The 13,871-nt window shown below is 38.6% G+C and overlaps 1 protein-coding gene across 1 annotated transcript; it reads right to left on the bottom strand.

Moving 5' to 3' along the window:
• Positions 1-38: 38 nt before the first annotated feature.
• Positions 39-2,934, bottom strand: LOC112145927. The gene is made up of 4 exons (XM_024271416.2): positions 2,783-2,934; positions 2,660-2,706; positions 155-2,588; positions 39-86 (listed from the first exon to the last, which is right to left on the bottom strand). The coding sequence occupies exons 1-3, from the start codon at positions 2,803-2,805 to the stop codon at positions 157-159; spliced, it is 2,502 nt and encodes an 833-aa protein (XP_024127184.1). The 5' UTR covers positions 2,806-2,934; the 3' UTR covers positions 39-86; positions 155-156.
• Positions 2,935-13,871: the final 10,937 nt, after the last annotated feature.

The raw sequence follows: 13,871 nt of genomic DNA, 5'->3' as shown, positions 1-13,871 counted from the left end.
AAAAAAAAAAAAAAAAAAAAAAAATATACCAAGAACAATTTTGTACAGAAAAGTTTTATTCTTTAAAGGGAAATCCACAGGTTGATCTGCAAAACAAAAAGTGTAAATGTGACAATGAAAAGTCAGTTTACATGCAAGTAAAAATAAACTTTACCTTTAGAATTTAAATACTGGTTGGGGGTTTTGTTGTGGAAGTCTTTTGAAGGGGTTAGCCATTGTATCCTGAGCCAGTGGAAGGTCATATTTTGGATTGTAAGCAGCTTTGGATAAAGCAATCCTTTCCCTTTTGTAGCCATTTCTTGAGTGGACAATACGCTTCTTCACAGGTACACCGCTTACAGGCTGATAGGCAACATCTTTCTGGATTTTGGCCGGAGAGTTTTGCAGCTGGTAGCCCACTTGAGGAAACGCGAGGTTCCAGTTGTCAAAGACACCAGAAGTGGGAAACATCCAGTCTTCCTTTGCTTGGGTTTCTGGGCTTTGGATTGTAGTTTCCCACATTGGAGAGGCAAAAGCAGTTGATGGCCCAGCAGCAATAAAGTTACTCTGGCTGTAACTTTTAGATTCTGGCAAGTCTGAAAACAATTTCATTGGGTTCTTCTGTGGCCACAAGTCCGTATTTGATGATCCATGAAGGAAATTGCCTTGACCATGCCAGCTTCCAGTTTCCGGGGATGAAGATTTTTGAGGGGGTTTAACAGGCATTGGTTTGGGGCCAAGACCAGATAAAGTTCCACGGTTCCCAGAGTTATAGAAACCTTGTCCTGCTGGGAGATTTGGATTTTCATCTAAACCACCTCTGCTTGGATTGTAATCATACTGAGATTTCTGGTAATTGATGGCTGAAACAGGCGTTTCTGCTTTACCACTCACAGGTAGCCTCACATCTGAGAGAGATGTTGCCACAGGCAGGGATTGTGACAAAAAGTTTGGCTTGTAATGCTTCAATGGACTTTGGTCAAAGCTTGGAGAGACCAACTTTTTTGCATAACTGTCCCGAGTCCTTGAGGGACCTTGGAATAGATGTACAGGATCAACAATGAATCTGCCGCCAGCGTTAGTGTGGTCAGATGCTCCCTCGAGGAGTGGTGTTGAGCTGTCACCTGTACCCGTTCCAGTTTGACTTGAACCAGTGTCAAGTCTTTGGTACTTGGACAGTGGTTCAGCTGGATTACTTCCAAAGATTAATGGTTTTTCAAACGAACTGCTTGGAGAAGCCATGGGCCAAGAAGTTGAAGCGTAGCCTTGCTTTGAATCTGCCATTTGGCTTCCAGAACCAGTTCCACTCAAATTTGGAGAGAAGGGTCCATGGCTTGTAAGAGTGCCTTGCGGGTTTGACTGGGCCAGGACGATGGACTGCTTTCGCTGCGTAAAACCAACCAACAGATTGGATCCAGTGTCAGTGCTGTAATTACCTGAACCAATTCCACCTTGATTGGAACTGGGCTTCTGGTATTTGACAGGTAGCACAGCATGGTCACCACCAGGGGCCACAGGCATCTTGGATTGGTACCTAGGAGGAATCATTGAGATGTGGCTAGGCTGGGAATTAGTTTTTTGGATTGCGTGACTTGTTCCACGTTGGCTTGGAGGAACAAGTTCTCTGCTCGTATAGTCAATGTTTTGGTTTGAATCAGAGTCAACAGGCTTGGGCTGTGTCTGAGAAACCAGATGACTGGATCCAGTGTTGTAGTTAGAACCTCTCTCAAATAGTGGGCTTGAACCAATTTTGCCTTTACTGGAGCTGATTTTCAGGTATTTGACAGGTGGCACAGCTTTGTCACTTATAGAAGTCTCAGGTTGCTTAGACTGCAAGCTTGGAGGAACCACAGACCAAGAGTCAGATGATGTGGTAGGTTTCAAGTTGACGGCATGGCTGGTTTCACCTCGTCTCAGAAGATCTGGTGGACTTGATTGAGAGTGGAAAAATGAAGACTTTGTCTGCATCTGACCAGATCCAGTGTTGTAGTTAGAAGCTCCCTCAAAGAGCGGGCTCTGGCTTTTGTCCGAAGCCGTTCTGCTTTGACTGGAACCTTTATCTGGATTCTGGTAGTGAACAGGTGACACAGTATTGTCACTACCATAGGGTACAGGTTGCTTAGACTGCAAGCTAGAAGAAACCACAGACCAAGAGGATGAAGGAGGATTTGGCTTTAGATTAGTCATTTGGACAGCACTGCTCATTTCACTTGGTCTTGGAGGGACAGGTTTGACATTTGTAAAAGCAGTCAGGGGATTTGACTGTGGAAGGACAATTGGTAGCTTGGACTGTGTCTGATCAGCAGCCTGGTTGCCATGGTTTAAAGGAAACGTAATTGGATTAAAATAATTTGGCTCCCAATTTCTTGACCCAGCATTAGCCATTTTTTCTAAGTGAATGCTGCTCTGCATCTCCGGTAGTCTTTGTCCAGTTGGGACCACAGTAAGTGGTTCTTTTAAGGTGGGCATATTATAACTGGCATAGACAACTGAATTTAGATTACGCATCTCCTCAGCTTCCTTATTTCCCTCATCAAATGATAGGGTAGATCCTCCATCATCATCATCATGAAGGTTTCTCGAAGGATGTGAGAGACGATATGAACCCTCTATATAAAAAGAAAAATAAAATCAGTGCCATTGTTGGATATTGACAAGATGGGAATGCTTGAATGCTTACCATTAGTTGAAACAATGTCACTTCTAAACAATAAAGCCCAAGAAACCCTGTAAGTAAAATCATGAGATCAACTTAAAAACAATTTGATATATTAACTTTTTTTTTCATCAACACAATACATACCACAAAATGAACCCAGGAGCCATTGCTGTTAACTGAGAAGCAGCACCCAAACCTCCTCAGAGGCTACAACTTCATGCAGCACCGCTGTTCTACAGCATTCCCTTTCCACCTCCTCTTTATAGGTAATCATCAGCTGCTGCTCAACCAGGTAGTGGCAATTGCTCCTCATTGTTCACAGCTTTGAAAGGTGATTAACACCAACTACTTGGGGGAAACCTAATGCTGGAAACGTAAATTATACCTCATATTTCTTTATTTTAAGAGCTTTGAAGTATTAACAAGAAATTTTGCTTTAAAAAAACATTTGATTTTAAACAAACATTGTCTTATATTGTGTTTAATATTTTTTATGAAATCAGAATTTTAGAAAAAAAAAATATGTGTTGCCTGTGTAGATTAAAAGACAAAGTTTGAATTGGTATTTTATGGCAGATGTACATTTACAAATCTTTGTAAAGGTATTGTGTCTGAAATAATTGTGAGAAAATGTAATTTTACAGCAGGCTTTTAAAGTTTGATGGTGTTTGAAGTAGGTTAATATTGGGAATAGCGTGAATAAATATCATCACTTTAAAAGGGCATAAATAACATTAATGCCCACTATTTTTCTACTGCATAAGCAAATCACACATATTTGTTTATTCAAAACATTCATGAACACCAAGTTCTTAGTCAAGCTGTGCAATAGCTGATTGCTCAATTTTATCAAACTACCACTACGGTGGTCTCTTCCAATTGTTTCTCTCAATTGCAAGATTGTTTTTGCATAAAGGAGCACTGCTGACATCCAAAGGTTTTTTTTTCTCAAATCAAAGTTCATGGTGCACTTAAGATAAATTTGCTTCAAGTGGAAAAGGGGAATTTAAACCTCAATTTTGTTTCTTTATATAAACCCACCTTGATTTTTTTGATGTTGTAGTTGTATGATCCCTGAGTTTTTTTCTACACCATGACTAGGCTCTTTGCAGTTTAATGGCAGCTAACAAATTACTTCTTTATAAAATGGCCAATTTACAAGGTTTTATTTATAAAACACAAATCAGCATCAGAAAACAAATTATTTAAGCATCAAAACAGGATTGAACAATCGGACTGACAAAAACATTTTCCCCATTGAAATTGCACATTAGTAATATTTTTTGTCGTATAAATAAGCAAGAGATATTTTAAATTTACTAGACATCTAAATAGAAACAAAATACTACTAACACAAACCTAAAAAAATGAATAATTAAATATGGTAAAACGCAAAAACAAACAAACAAAAAAAAACACATGCAAAACAAATCAAAATGTGCAAACATTTCTCATAATAAAAAACTGAGTAATTTTAAAAAAATTAGTAGACCTCGTTTATAAGAATTTGTCTCAATACATTGTCTCAACATTTTACAGTTCCTTTACTTCTCATAAAAAGAAAATCATTGTTGGTAAAATCTGAAGTAATTTCACATCTTTGTTAAAGCTACTGTAAAATATTCAAATTTTTTGGCATGTCTTATGTCGCTCTTTCTTGCCAAATTAATCATAAATATTTTTCATATTTTCATCAAAAGTATTAGAGATTATATTGTATCTAAAGTAGAAGTGTCTCAATTTTTGTTTAGCCCTTTTCCAAACCTGTAAAATTTCTATTTTTAGAAAGAAAACATGAAAAAAAATCTTCTGATTTTGACTATTATTAATTATTTTTTCCCCAGCTTCACGTTATTTCTGTCACAGTGAAAACGAGTGAGCATGAGATTTCTTCCCAGCACGGTGGATGCTCAGCTCTTCCCCCTGTGGCTTTCCCTGTTGCTCTGCTTTTGAAGTCTGGTGTCTGTGGAAAATGACTGTGCCATCTGGAGGGCTGAGAACCCACTGCTAGGAGGAGAGTCCTGACTCAGAACAAGAAAGTTGAGAGATGAATAACTGTACAGTTGAGAGAAGATGGGAAAGAGGAGGACCAATGTGCAACATGTGAGGAAAAGGCTGAGGAGGAAAATCAGGAAAGATTTTTACATGATTTCAATGTTTTTGGAAGGAAGAGATAAATTACAGAATAAAACATCCAGAATATTATGTCTTCTTTTGAGGAACAAATGGGTTTCAATTGTGCTTTTGTGGGAACAGCTGTAATACAGATGTCCATTTTTGAATTTCTATGAAAAGTACATTTGCATATGAACTGCAGGGGCTATCTACTTTACGTCGAGTGATAATTATCACATATTTAGCGCTTGCACAGATGAGAGCACTGAGTGTAGGTAGCTCCGCCTCCCTGGAACATTTGTTCCCACAGTGGGTGACATCATGTACAACCAAGTCTTCAGAGAGTGACTGTCACTGAAGCCTAATGGCAGCGTAGGTGTAGCAGCCAATCACTTACAGAGTAGTGGCAGACCTCAATATGGAGTCAAAGGGGAAAAATGTGAGTTTGAAGACGTCATCAACGGCTACGGCTTTATTTTTTATTTATTTATTATTTCTAAAATAATAAAGTTTACGCTTATTTTCTAAGAAATTATACTTTTTTTGTATGCGTACCTCCCAGAACTAAGGACATCTTTGACCGGGACCACAGAGAAGTACTGAAATCACTTCTTTAGTATGTTGGAAAATTATTAAATCTTCTCAAAGCTCAGTGGCATTAATTAACACCAAGAGTTGTAGCTTAGCCGGCTGAGTAATTATGTGTAATTCTGCCTCTGCTTGTCTTTAGTGCACATTTCAAAGTTCCCGTTGTGCTATAGAGAGTTAGCTCCTTCAGAAAGCACCTCCCTCCTCTACCTTGCTCCTGTCTATCACTCTCCACTCCTCGCTCATCGACTGCAGCAACCAAGTGGTTCATTTCCATTCTGTTGGAAACGGCTCTTGAGGGCAGAATCGAAGTGTTTTATGTTAGCAGATCACACCTTCTCTAGTAGTCTTGTTGTGTTCACGCAGTTGTTCTTCAAACACTCAAGTCCATGAGCTTTTTTTTTTATCTAATATCCTCCTTTTCTTTTACAAACTTTGTAATTTCTCTCTTTTTTGTTACCTAAATATGTTAAAACGACCGCAGAAAATGGATTATCTATCATGTTTTCTTTTCACCCCTCAGCTACTTTTTGTCCAAAGGCCACCAATGTCACCAACTGTCTGGAAATATTGCCGCTCTCTTGTGAAGTGGTAGCTTGTCAAATTGAATTACACAGCCTCAGTAACAGGTTCCCAAATGGGTTTTTAATCTGCGTGCCATAAAAACAGAGCCTTCCCAGCCTTTTTTGCTGCGTCACTTTAGGAGGTTTAACACAATTTAAAGCTGATAAGAAAGAACTATGCAGGTTAAAGAGGTGATTATGAGCAAGAACTCAAATGGAGACAGAATGGAGTCAAAGAGTGAGAGGCAAACAAAAACAGTCTTTCTCATCTGGGTTGCATTGTATCTTTTTTTGTAGTGCTAATCCAAAAGACTGGGGATGTAAAGTGGCAAAAGATTTTATGTCTATCAACCAACCGTACATCTTAGCATTGGAATTTGGCTTGGATATATTGGATAAGGGGATAATACAATGTATACAGTATATATTGGTGGCCTTTAGCTGTATTATTAACATTTCCAGTGGTCTTTTAATTATAATTATCACATTTTTAGCTAAGATCAAATAGCCTGTGTCATGTTTTAAGGTGTATTTTCTCCAGAGTGGCAGGGAGTTTATTGAAAATTCACCTCTGAATTCTGGGCAGGACTTTTGGTGTGGAAGTAAGCCTACACTGATATCCCATCATCCCTTTATTTACATTCTCTCTCGCTGGCGTACCCCTCATAACCCCAAACTAACATCAGTGGTGCAACAAAATGGGCGAGCAGTATTGGAGCTATCCAGCCGTACATCCATCAGCTCAGACAAGGAAAATGATCTACATGGATCTTTTTGTCAGCAAGTAGATGCATCAATCAGAATGAAGCAGAACAGGAAGAGTTTGGCCCACCTATTCCAGTTGCTGCGTCACAACTGAGACACTTTTTCACACATTTTCCCATCACGATTGAATAAAAAATACTCAAAAAACACAGTTTTAATCTTCAATTATTTCATATATACCCTCTTTCATGAGAAAGATGTGACAAGAACATGTTAAAAACAACAAAAACACGACTCTCATTGGAGTTTATATTGGATGCTGGAGTTTAAGCTTACATTTTTTAAAATACCACATTAAAGATAATATTAATATCTGCATTGAAAACCTTTTGATATGGTGCTGTCATTGAAAAAATATTATAAAATCTTTGTTATATTTTGGTCCAAAAACTCCTGAGTCACTCCTGGAGCATATCAGTTCAGATTTTTGGTTACCATTGGAAACACCATAGAGACTAGCTTCAAGATATGAGAACAGCGTCTGAAAGCCCCATCCATTAAAACATTCATGATGTTGCTAACAGAAAGCCATTTATGACACGACATACTGCTAGGCATGCATTCAGATATTGTGCTTGTCACAATGTGGGTAAATGCCAGAAGGAAAGTCTGCATTACCAGGGAGATGTTTCAGACAGACTCAGTTCCTTTTGTGTGAACTTTATAAATGGGTTTTAATGGTGTGAAAAGCAGTTAAGTAACAAAAAAAATGCTCTCAAATGTACAGATATAACTGCTTTCCTATTTTCGTTTTTTTCACACAAGTTATAAATTCTTTCCACGGTTACAACCCTTCTATCATCAGTCACTACTGTAAACTTTTTTCTTGCCAGATATGTGACTAAGGTGTGTCATGGTTACTATGGTAACGGAGCTTGGCCTTCACTCCACCTGTTATGCTCCAAATATCTGCCAACATTACCCCAGGCGAGCGCTTCCCCTTAAAACCAGATATTACAAAACACAGCTTCCTCCAAGTAATCCTTAAATGATGATTCAACACGGGAGCGTGGCATCGCCTCCTCTGCTTCCATTTACACAAATAAAAGGGCCCCCTAATGGCCATGACAGTGCTTTTGTGAGGCTGTCTAGGTGGATGCTCCATGAATGAGGTGGTAAAATTCCAGATTTGCTGGGAAAAAAAAACAAAAAAAGCAAGGGGGACACCATTACAGATCCTACTCAATGTGTGTCTACCTTCAGTACAGACCGACCCAAGTGCAATAGTTTCCTCGGAGTAGAATATCGGCGCAGATCAAGTCCCAATGTTTTACTTGCATAACACAGTGTCATCTGGTGACATTAAAAAGGGGTCTTTTTGGATGCACGGCAGCATTAGTCATCTGAGAGTGGGTAGTTAATTGTCAGGGAGCTGTTCGCGTGTTTTTGCTGAGACACAATGCCGTGTAATAAGATGACACATTCTGTTCCCTCGTAATGTGTGTTTTGCCAAACAAAGCCAAAAGAGCAGTTGTAGAGGCCTTGATGGGAGAAATCTTTGAGGAGAGAGACGCAGGAGAAGAATATGTGTGATGTCTGTCATTTGTCTGAGCTCGGTGGACAAACAACATCCGAGAGTGGAAGAAACAGTCATAGCCCTGTGATATGATATTAACAAAACAGCACAAGCGGAATAGATGATTGAGAAATGTGACAAGACTGGCTGTCTCAGTCAGGTTAGAGAGAATAGGAATGCACTGTCCATCAAACTCATTTTGACAGGTGCCCCGCCCCCAAGATGACGTAACAATTTCAATATTTTTTAATAATATATATTTTTTATATTATATACATTATATGTATATTAAGATGGAGGAATGTGATTCGCTGTGGTGACCTTAAAAGGGAAAAGTCAAAAAGAAAAATTAAATATTTATTTTATTTATATAGATTTTGTTTAATCTATTCTAATTAAACAGTTGAATATAAAGTTTAAACTAAATGTATATACATTTTATATTAAATTGAAGTTGTTGCATAATTTTGAGGTGGGCTAGGGGGCGGGGCACCTGTCAAAATAAGTTTAATGGAAAGTATATTCCTATTCTCTCTCAGTTCCAATATCCATGCCTTTATTTTGTATTACTTGACCCATGTGCTGGCAGAGCCATCCACTCGAACAGTGGACAGTAGCATCCAGAATCTGACTTCATCTATAATAGATCCACACCAGTCATTTATGTAAGGGGTTCAACTGGAGCAACAACCCACATTTCAGTCTAATACTGCTGCCATCACAAACTATACGTCTGCCACCCTGTCTCAAATTCAAAGTGAATGGATCAATAGAGTCTGTGTGCACTCGGAATATGTAAAACTGTTTGGAGTCTGAACAGCCCGGGGGAATGATATGCAGACGTGCTCACCTCTTCGTGTATCACGGTGCCAGCTGTGCTTAATGATTTTGCACCCGCGGCTATTTTTGGGAAAGGTTTAAGTAAAGATATCAGTCTTGACCCACATAAGGTGAACACGCCTCACTGGTTCTGAATCTTAAACTGAAGGTGTGCGACTTCAGCATCCCCAGATAGCTTGACAGTAGACGCACAAAAACAAACATACCGACAGGGGCTGACCTCTGTAAAAACAATGTGATAGTAAGAGAGATCATTGTTGCATGCAAAATAACTTGGACACACGTCTCTCCACTTTTACTATCAATTATATTTAATTACTTTAAAGAAATCAAAAGCAAACGCACTCTGATTTCCTGTAAAGAATATTAACAATAAAAAAAATACATTTCCGCAAGAGCTTTTTTCTATTTTCAATCCCATAAAATATTAATAAATATCCATAAAAAACCTACAGATTTCTATTCATTATTTTGTAGATAATAAATGTTCTGAAGCCAAAGTGTGTCAGCACTTTAATCAAAAGCATGACCTGAGCAACAATTTCAAATTGGTATTTTTATTTCCCTTACGTCTGCCATAACTGTCAACCTTCGTTTCTGTGGCTCATTAACTTCCTGTCAAAGTTTCCTTTGTCAGATCTACTAGCAGGCAGCATGACGAGACATGGAGAGCTAGGGAATATGCTCAAAGCACCTTATTTTATAATGTACTATATCTGTTTCTACCAGTATATTAATATTGCACATGTGTTGCACTGTACTTTCTTACAATAAATTGTGTTGTCAATATTTCATCCCATAAATAACAAGCAACCCAAGTCAGGTAAGACAAAGACCCCAGCGCCCATCTGTGACTGTGATGTTCATTAGACTGTTTGAAGGCTATCTAATCCTAATCCTTTGAATAATTCAATAATCCCATTATGAAATGGGAAACTATTATTTCTATTTACTAGCTTTAATCTCAAGCATTAGTTCAAAACAGTCACATTGAATGTAGACAAATTTCTTGGCCCTCTTACTCTCCGTCTGTTTTCGGCCAAATTCTGCTCCATTTATAGAAGGTTCAGCTATCAAGCTATGTTCACACTGCCTCCACCATCGCATGTTCAAGCAAAACCCGTCTATCTTTTTCCATTCACTCCGGACCGGATTGCAGGGGAGTCCCTCTCCCCGGCCACTTCCTCCAGCTCCTCTGGGGGCGTTTTCAGGCCTATCAGAGAGACATAGTTTCTCTACCATGTCCTGGGTCTTCCTCAGGGACTCCGTCCAGTGGGACATTCCCAGAACACCTACCCGGGGAGGCACCCAGGAGGCATCTGGATCAGAAGCCTGAGCCACCTCAACGCGAACACATTTGCGTGACGGATGCGGCCAGTTTTAATGTTAAGTTAAGGGAAACAGACGCGACATGAGGCCATCTGAGTGATGGGTGTGCCGTGAAGTTCTGCCAGCAGCCCATTTTGAGCAACAAGGTGCGAATTTGGTGGCGCATCCTAAATGTAAATATCTGAAGTTTGACAGGTCACCATGTCACATCTGCCAATCAGGATCTCAGCTTTGGGCTCGTGACGTTTTAAGTCCATCAACGGGTAGAATACTAGTCCAAAGCGAGCATTTTTGTCCTGAACTTCCATCTTTTTCCTTATCCAGCTGGAGCAGCAGGTTTGCAGACCTCATCCGACTACTTTGGGGTGAAAGTGGGATACGGCTTTCGCTCCCACAGCGGAGCTCACTTGCTCGATTCGCCGGCAGACAGAGAGCCGCTGGGTGCAGAGGTTTGGCTTGGGCCTCATCGGGACATTAAAGAAAATGAAAAAAGGTCTCTAAATGTTATTTTTTCCCCCGCAGGTTAATACTAAACAGTGAGCCTTCAAGCTCAGCCACAGAGACACAGAAACACAGCGGAAGCGGCTGTCATACAGACACAGCCCCCTTATCTTTTGATAATAATCCTATAAACCCAAACATGGAGACATGATTGCCATTGTTTTTGTAGAACTCTTCACAATAAAGAGTTTTGGGCTTCTGTTTAGAACTCTTGCATTCAAGCGTAAGTACGCGCTGTTAAGACAGTTAATTTTAAGATGTATGGGCGTAAGCGTATGGCAATTGAAAGTATGTTGAAAGTTAAACCAGGTCAAAATGGGGCCAATCAGGGACTTCGATTTGGTAGTGACGTTTGGATGGCATACCTTTTAATTCACCAAAGTGCCAATTGTTTGAAAATTGATCATGGAGGAGAAATTAATACACGCGTTTAGGAATGCACGTTAAGCGCGTTCTTGAACGATGGCCGGTGTGAACATAGCATCAGAGTAACAAGAGTTTTGAAGTGACTTACTGTTAGAAAATATGTTCAATTACATTTCTGCTCACAATTGTAACATTTAAAGTTAAACTTAGTCAAAAAAAGATTCCTGAAATATTCTGAATCCCCAAATCTAATCTGTTCCGAAACAACGAGGACAGGATTTACAAAGGTCAAGCAAGGTAACAGATATCATTTTCACTCCAGTGAAGAGGTTGACTAAAAAGGATTAAGTTAGAATCTAAACACTAAAGGGATGATTAAGACAATATAAAATCTGTAATGCAGACATGGGACATTCCCACCCTTAAAATATTATTTTTGCTATTTTTGTGCAAGGACAAAGATGTGAGGAGACACGGTAGTAGAAAGAGTGAAGGAAAGACAGAAGGTTAACGCCTGTGCCAGTTTTCTGAAGCGTGTGCGCCTTCTTCCTGTTCCTGCTGTGTGAGTTTGCATGAATGTGTGTGTGAGCGCGTGCACTGTTTGAGGGTCACTCGGTACGAGACTGCAGCACAGCACTTAGTCATCCTCACACCTCATTCCCTTTTTACCTAACAGTCCATCTGTCTACATATTTAACAGCAGAAACAAATGCTTTCCTGTAAACAAACGGAAGAGCGCTCAGTTCTTACATGCACGTGGTTTCATTTACCTTCAGTCATCACTGAGCACAGTTTCAAATCTCAATCAGGGGAGTTAGAAAAAAGGCTAAGTGAATAAATTAGGGGTTAGTGGCTCTTAACTCTTAACCTTCAGATACATTAACGAATCTTACTGACATTTCTCCTTTTAATTGTTTCGTAGAAATCAATTAAAGAAGGCAAAGATGATCCATTTGATAAAGTGAAACAAAAGTACTAAAATCATTTAAATCTTTAGCAGATTTTTTTTTTTTTTAAATTAGGATTTAACCTTGAATTAGAGTTGTTTCAATCTTATTTACTAACAGTAAAGAATATCTATTGCTCTCTCAAACTCTTCCAGAGACTCTGGATATTTCGACCTTTAAGAATGAATGTTGTATTGCTTTCCTGTCTAGCTTTCATAATGAGAATATATGTGATCTGCAGTGGTTTTTGTGTCTTGGCTGTTGGCAGACAAAAAAAATCCTAGCTACAAGCGTTTCATCATCTTGGCTTTAGCTGCTTCTGGAAAATTGATTTAAGGGTGCTTTTATTCTGGAGGGGGTTCTTAATTACTCCTGGAGTCAAAGGTCAAAGCCCAATATCCTTTATGGTCAATAAACCTACTGTCTCTGGAAAAAAAAAATGTTCTTTAAGACCGGAGGGCAGCAGAGAATAGTGACTCACCTTATTATATCTTATCTTTTTTATTTCCTTCTGTAATTTGCATTCCTCGTTTTTTTTCCGCAATTTTTTGTCTTTATAGGTTTACGTCTAGTGATCCTACCAAAATACACTCTAATTTATATTTTAGTTATGTAAAGGGTAATCATTACCACACATTATTATAGGTGATAGCCTATAATAATAGTGACTTTGGGGGAAAAAATGTTTTTAAGCAATTTATTTGTGATATTATATTGTTTTAATGGATACTAACTGTATATTTTTTGACATAGCTGTAAAAAAATACATGCTTAACCAATGAAATACTTTAAGTGGACAACTATTCCAGACTTTTGTTTGGTGTTGTAAGTTACTCAATAACTTTTGAACACATAAAAATAAAACAACAACATCAAGTCGCTTTGCAGAGAAAGTAAACAGGCAAAATATTTAAAAGTAATCCATTTAAATCCTTTTAAACGGTCGTGATCCTTAGCCATATTGAAAAAACTGCAGATATTTTTTTAAACTCAATACTTCAACTGTTGAGATAACAGTGGAGACGAATGACTCCTCAGTTACAGGAAGAAACCTGCAGCAGCACCAGACTTGGTCAGGCTGAGCATCTGTTGGGTTTGGATGGAGAGAAAAACAAGTTAGTAACTGCAACTACATTTCCATATATAGAGGGTGAAGAGCGTGGACATTTGGAAGCCGTCTGTGTAAGCTGAACAATTCAGATTCCAAAGGCATCCAACGAAGAGAAGCTAAATTTAAAAATATATATTCAACAATTTCTATGCAGAACTGAGCACATCAAGTCAGCAAGAGGCATTTGAGGTCCATTTTAAAGGCTGATATTGAAGAAATATTCAAGAGAAATCTGGGATAAAAAATAGGGAGAACTGTTTTTTTTTCTCACTCTTAACTCTTTTACTTGGATTATATTTGTTTCTGCACTATATTAAAGGTTATAAAGTGCAGTTGTTTATGAGCCAAACGCATAGTCTCATTAAGAACTACTGAAATGTTTATTTGATATCTCCTCCTTAAGAATGGAGCCAGGTCATCCAGCCTTTACTCACACTAATCAAAAAATAGTCCAAAGGACATACTTGTTTTTAATTGTGCAGCTGGAATAACTGTCTATTATAATTCTTTATTGGGCTAAACTTTGATTATATTGATACTTTCGGTTGTAATTGAGATCGTCTCAGCTTGGTGTTTTGATTGACAGGTGATT

This window comes from Oryzias melastigma, linkage group LG8 (genome assembly GCF_002922805.2).
Source record: "Oryzias melastigma strain HK-1 linkage group LG8, ASM292280v2, whole genome shotgun sequence".
Lineage (NCBI taxonomy): Eukaryota > Metazoa > Chordata > Actinopteri > Beloniformes > Adrianichthyidae > Oryzias > Oryzias melastigma.
Note: the sequence above shows the minus strand (reverse complement) of the source record. Positions and strands in the feature narration are given on the sequence as shown.

What these genes read in the sequence shown, in the direction of transcription:
- LOC112145927 (XM_024271416.2), bottom strand. Translation starts at nt 2,805, where the DNA reads ATGGCTCCTGGGTTCATTTTGTG. An exon ending in GCTCCTGGGTTCATTTTGTG is followed by an intron (nt 2,707 to 2,782) that starts GTATGTATTGTG and finishes TTTTACTTACAG; the next exon opens with GGTTTCTTGGGCTTTATTGT. An exon ending in TGACATTGTTTCAACTAATG is followed by an intron (nt 2,589 to 2,659) that starts GTAAGCATTCAA and finishes CTTTTTATATAG; the next exon opens with AGGGTTCATATCGTCTCTCA.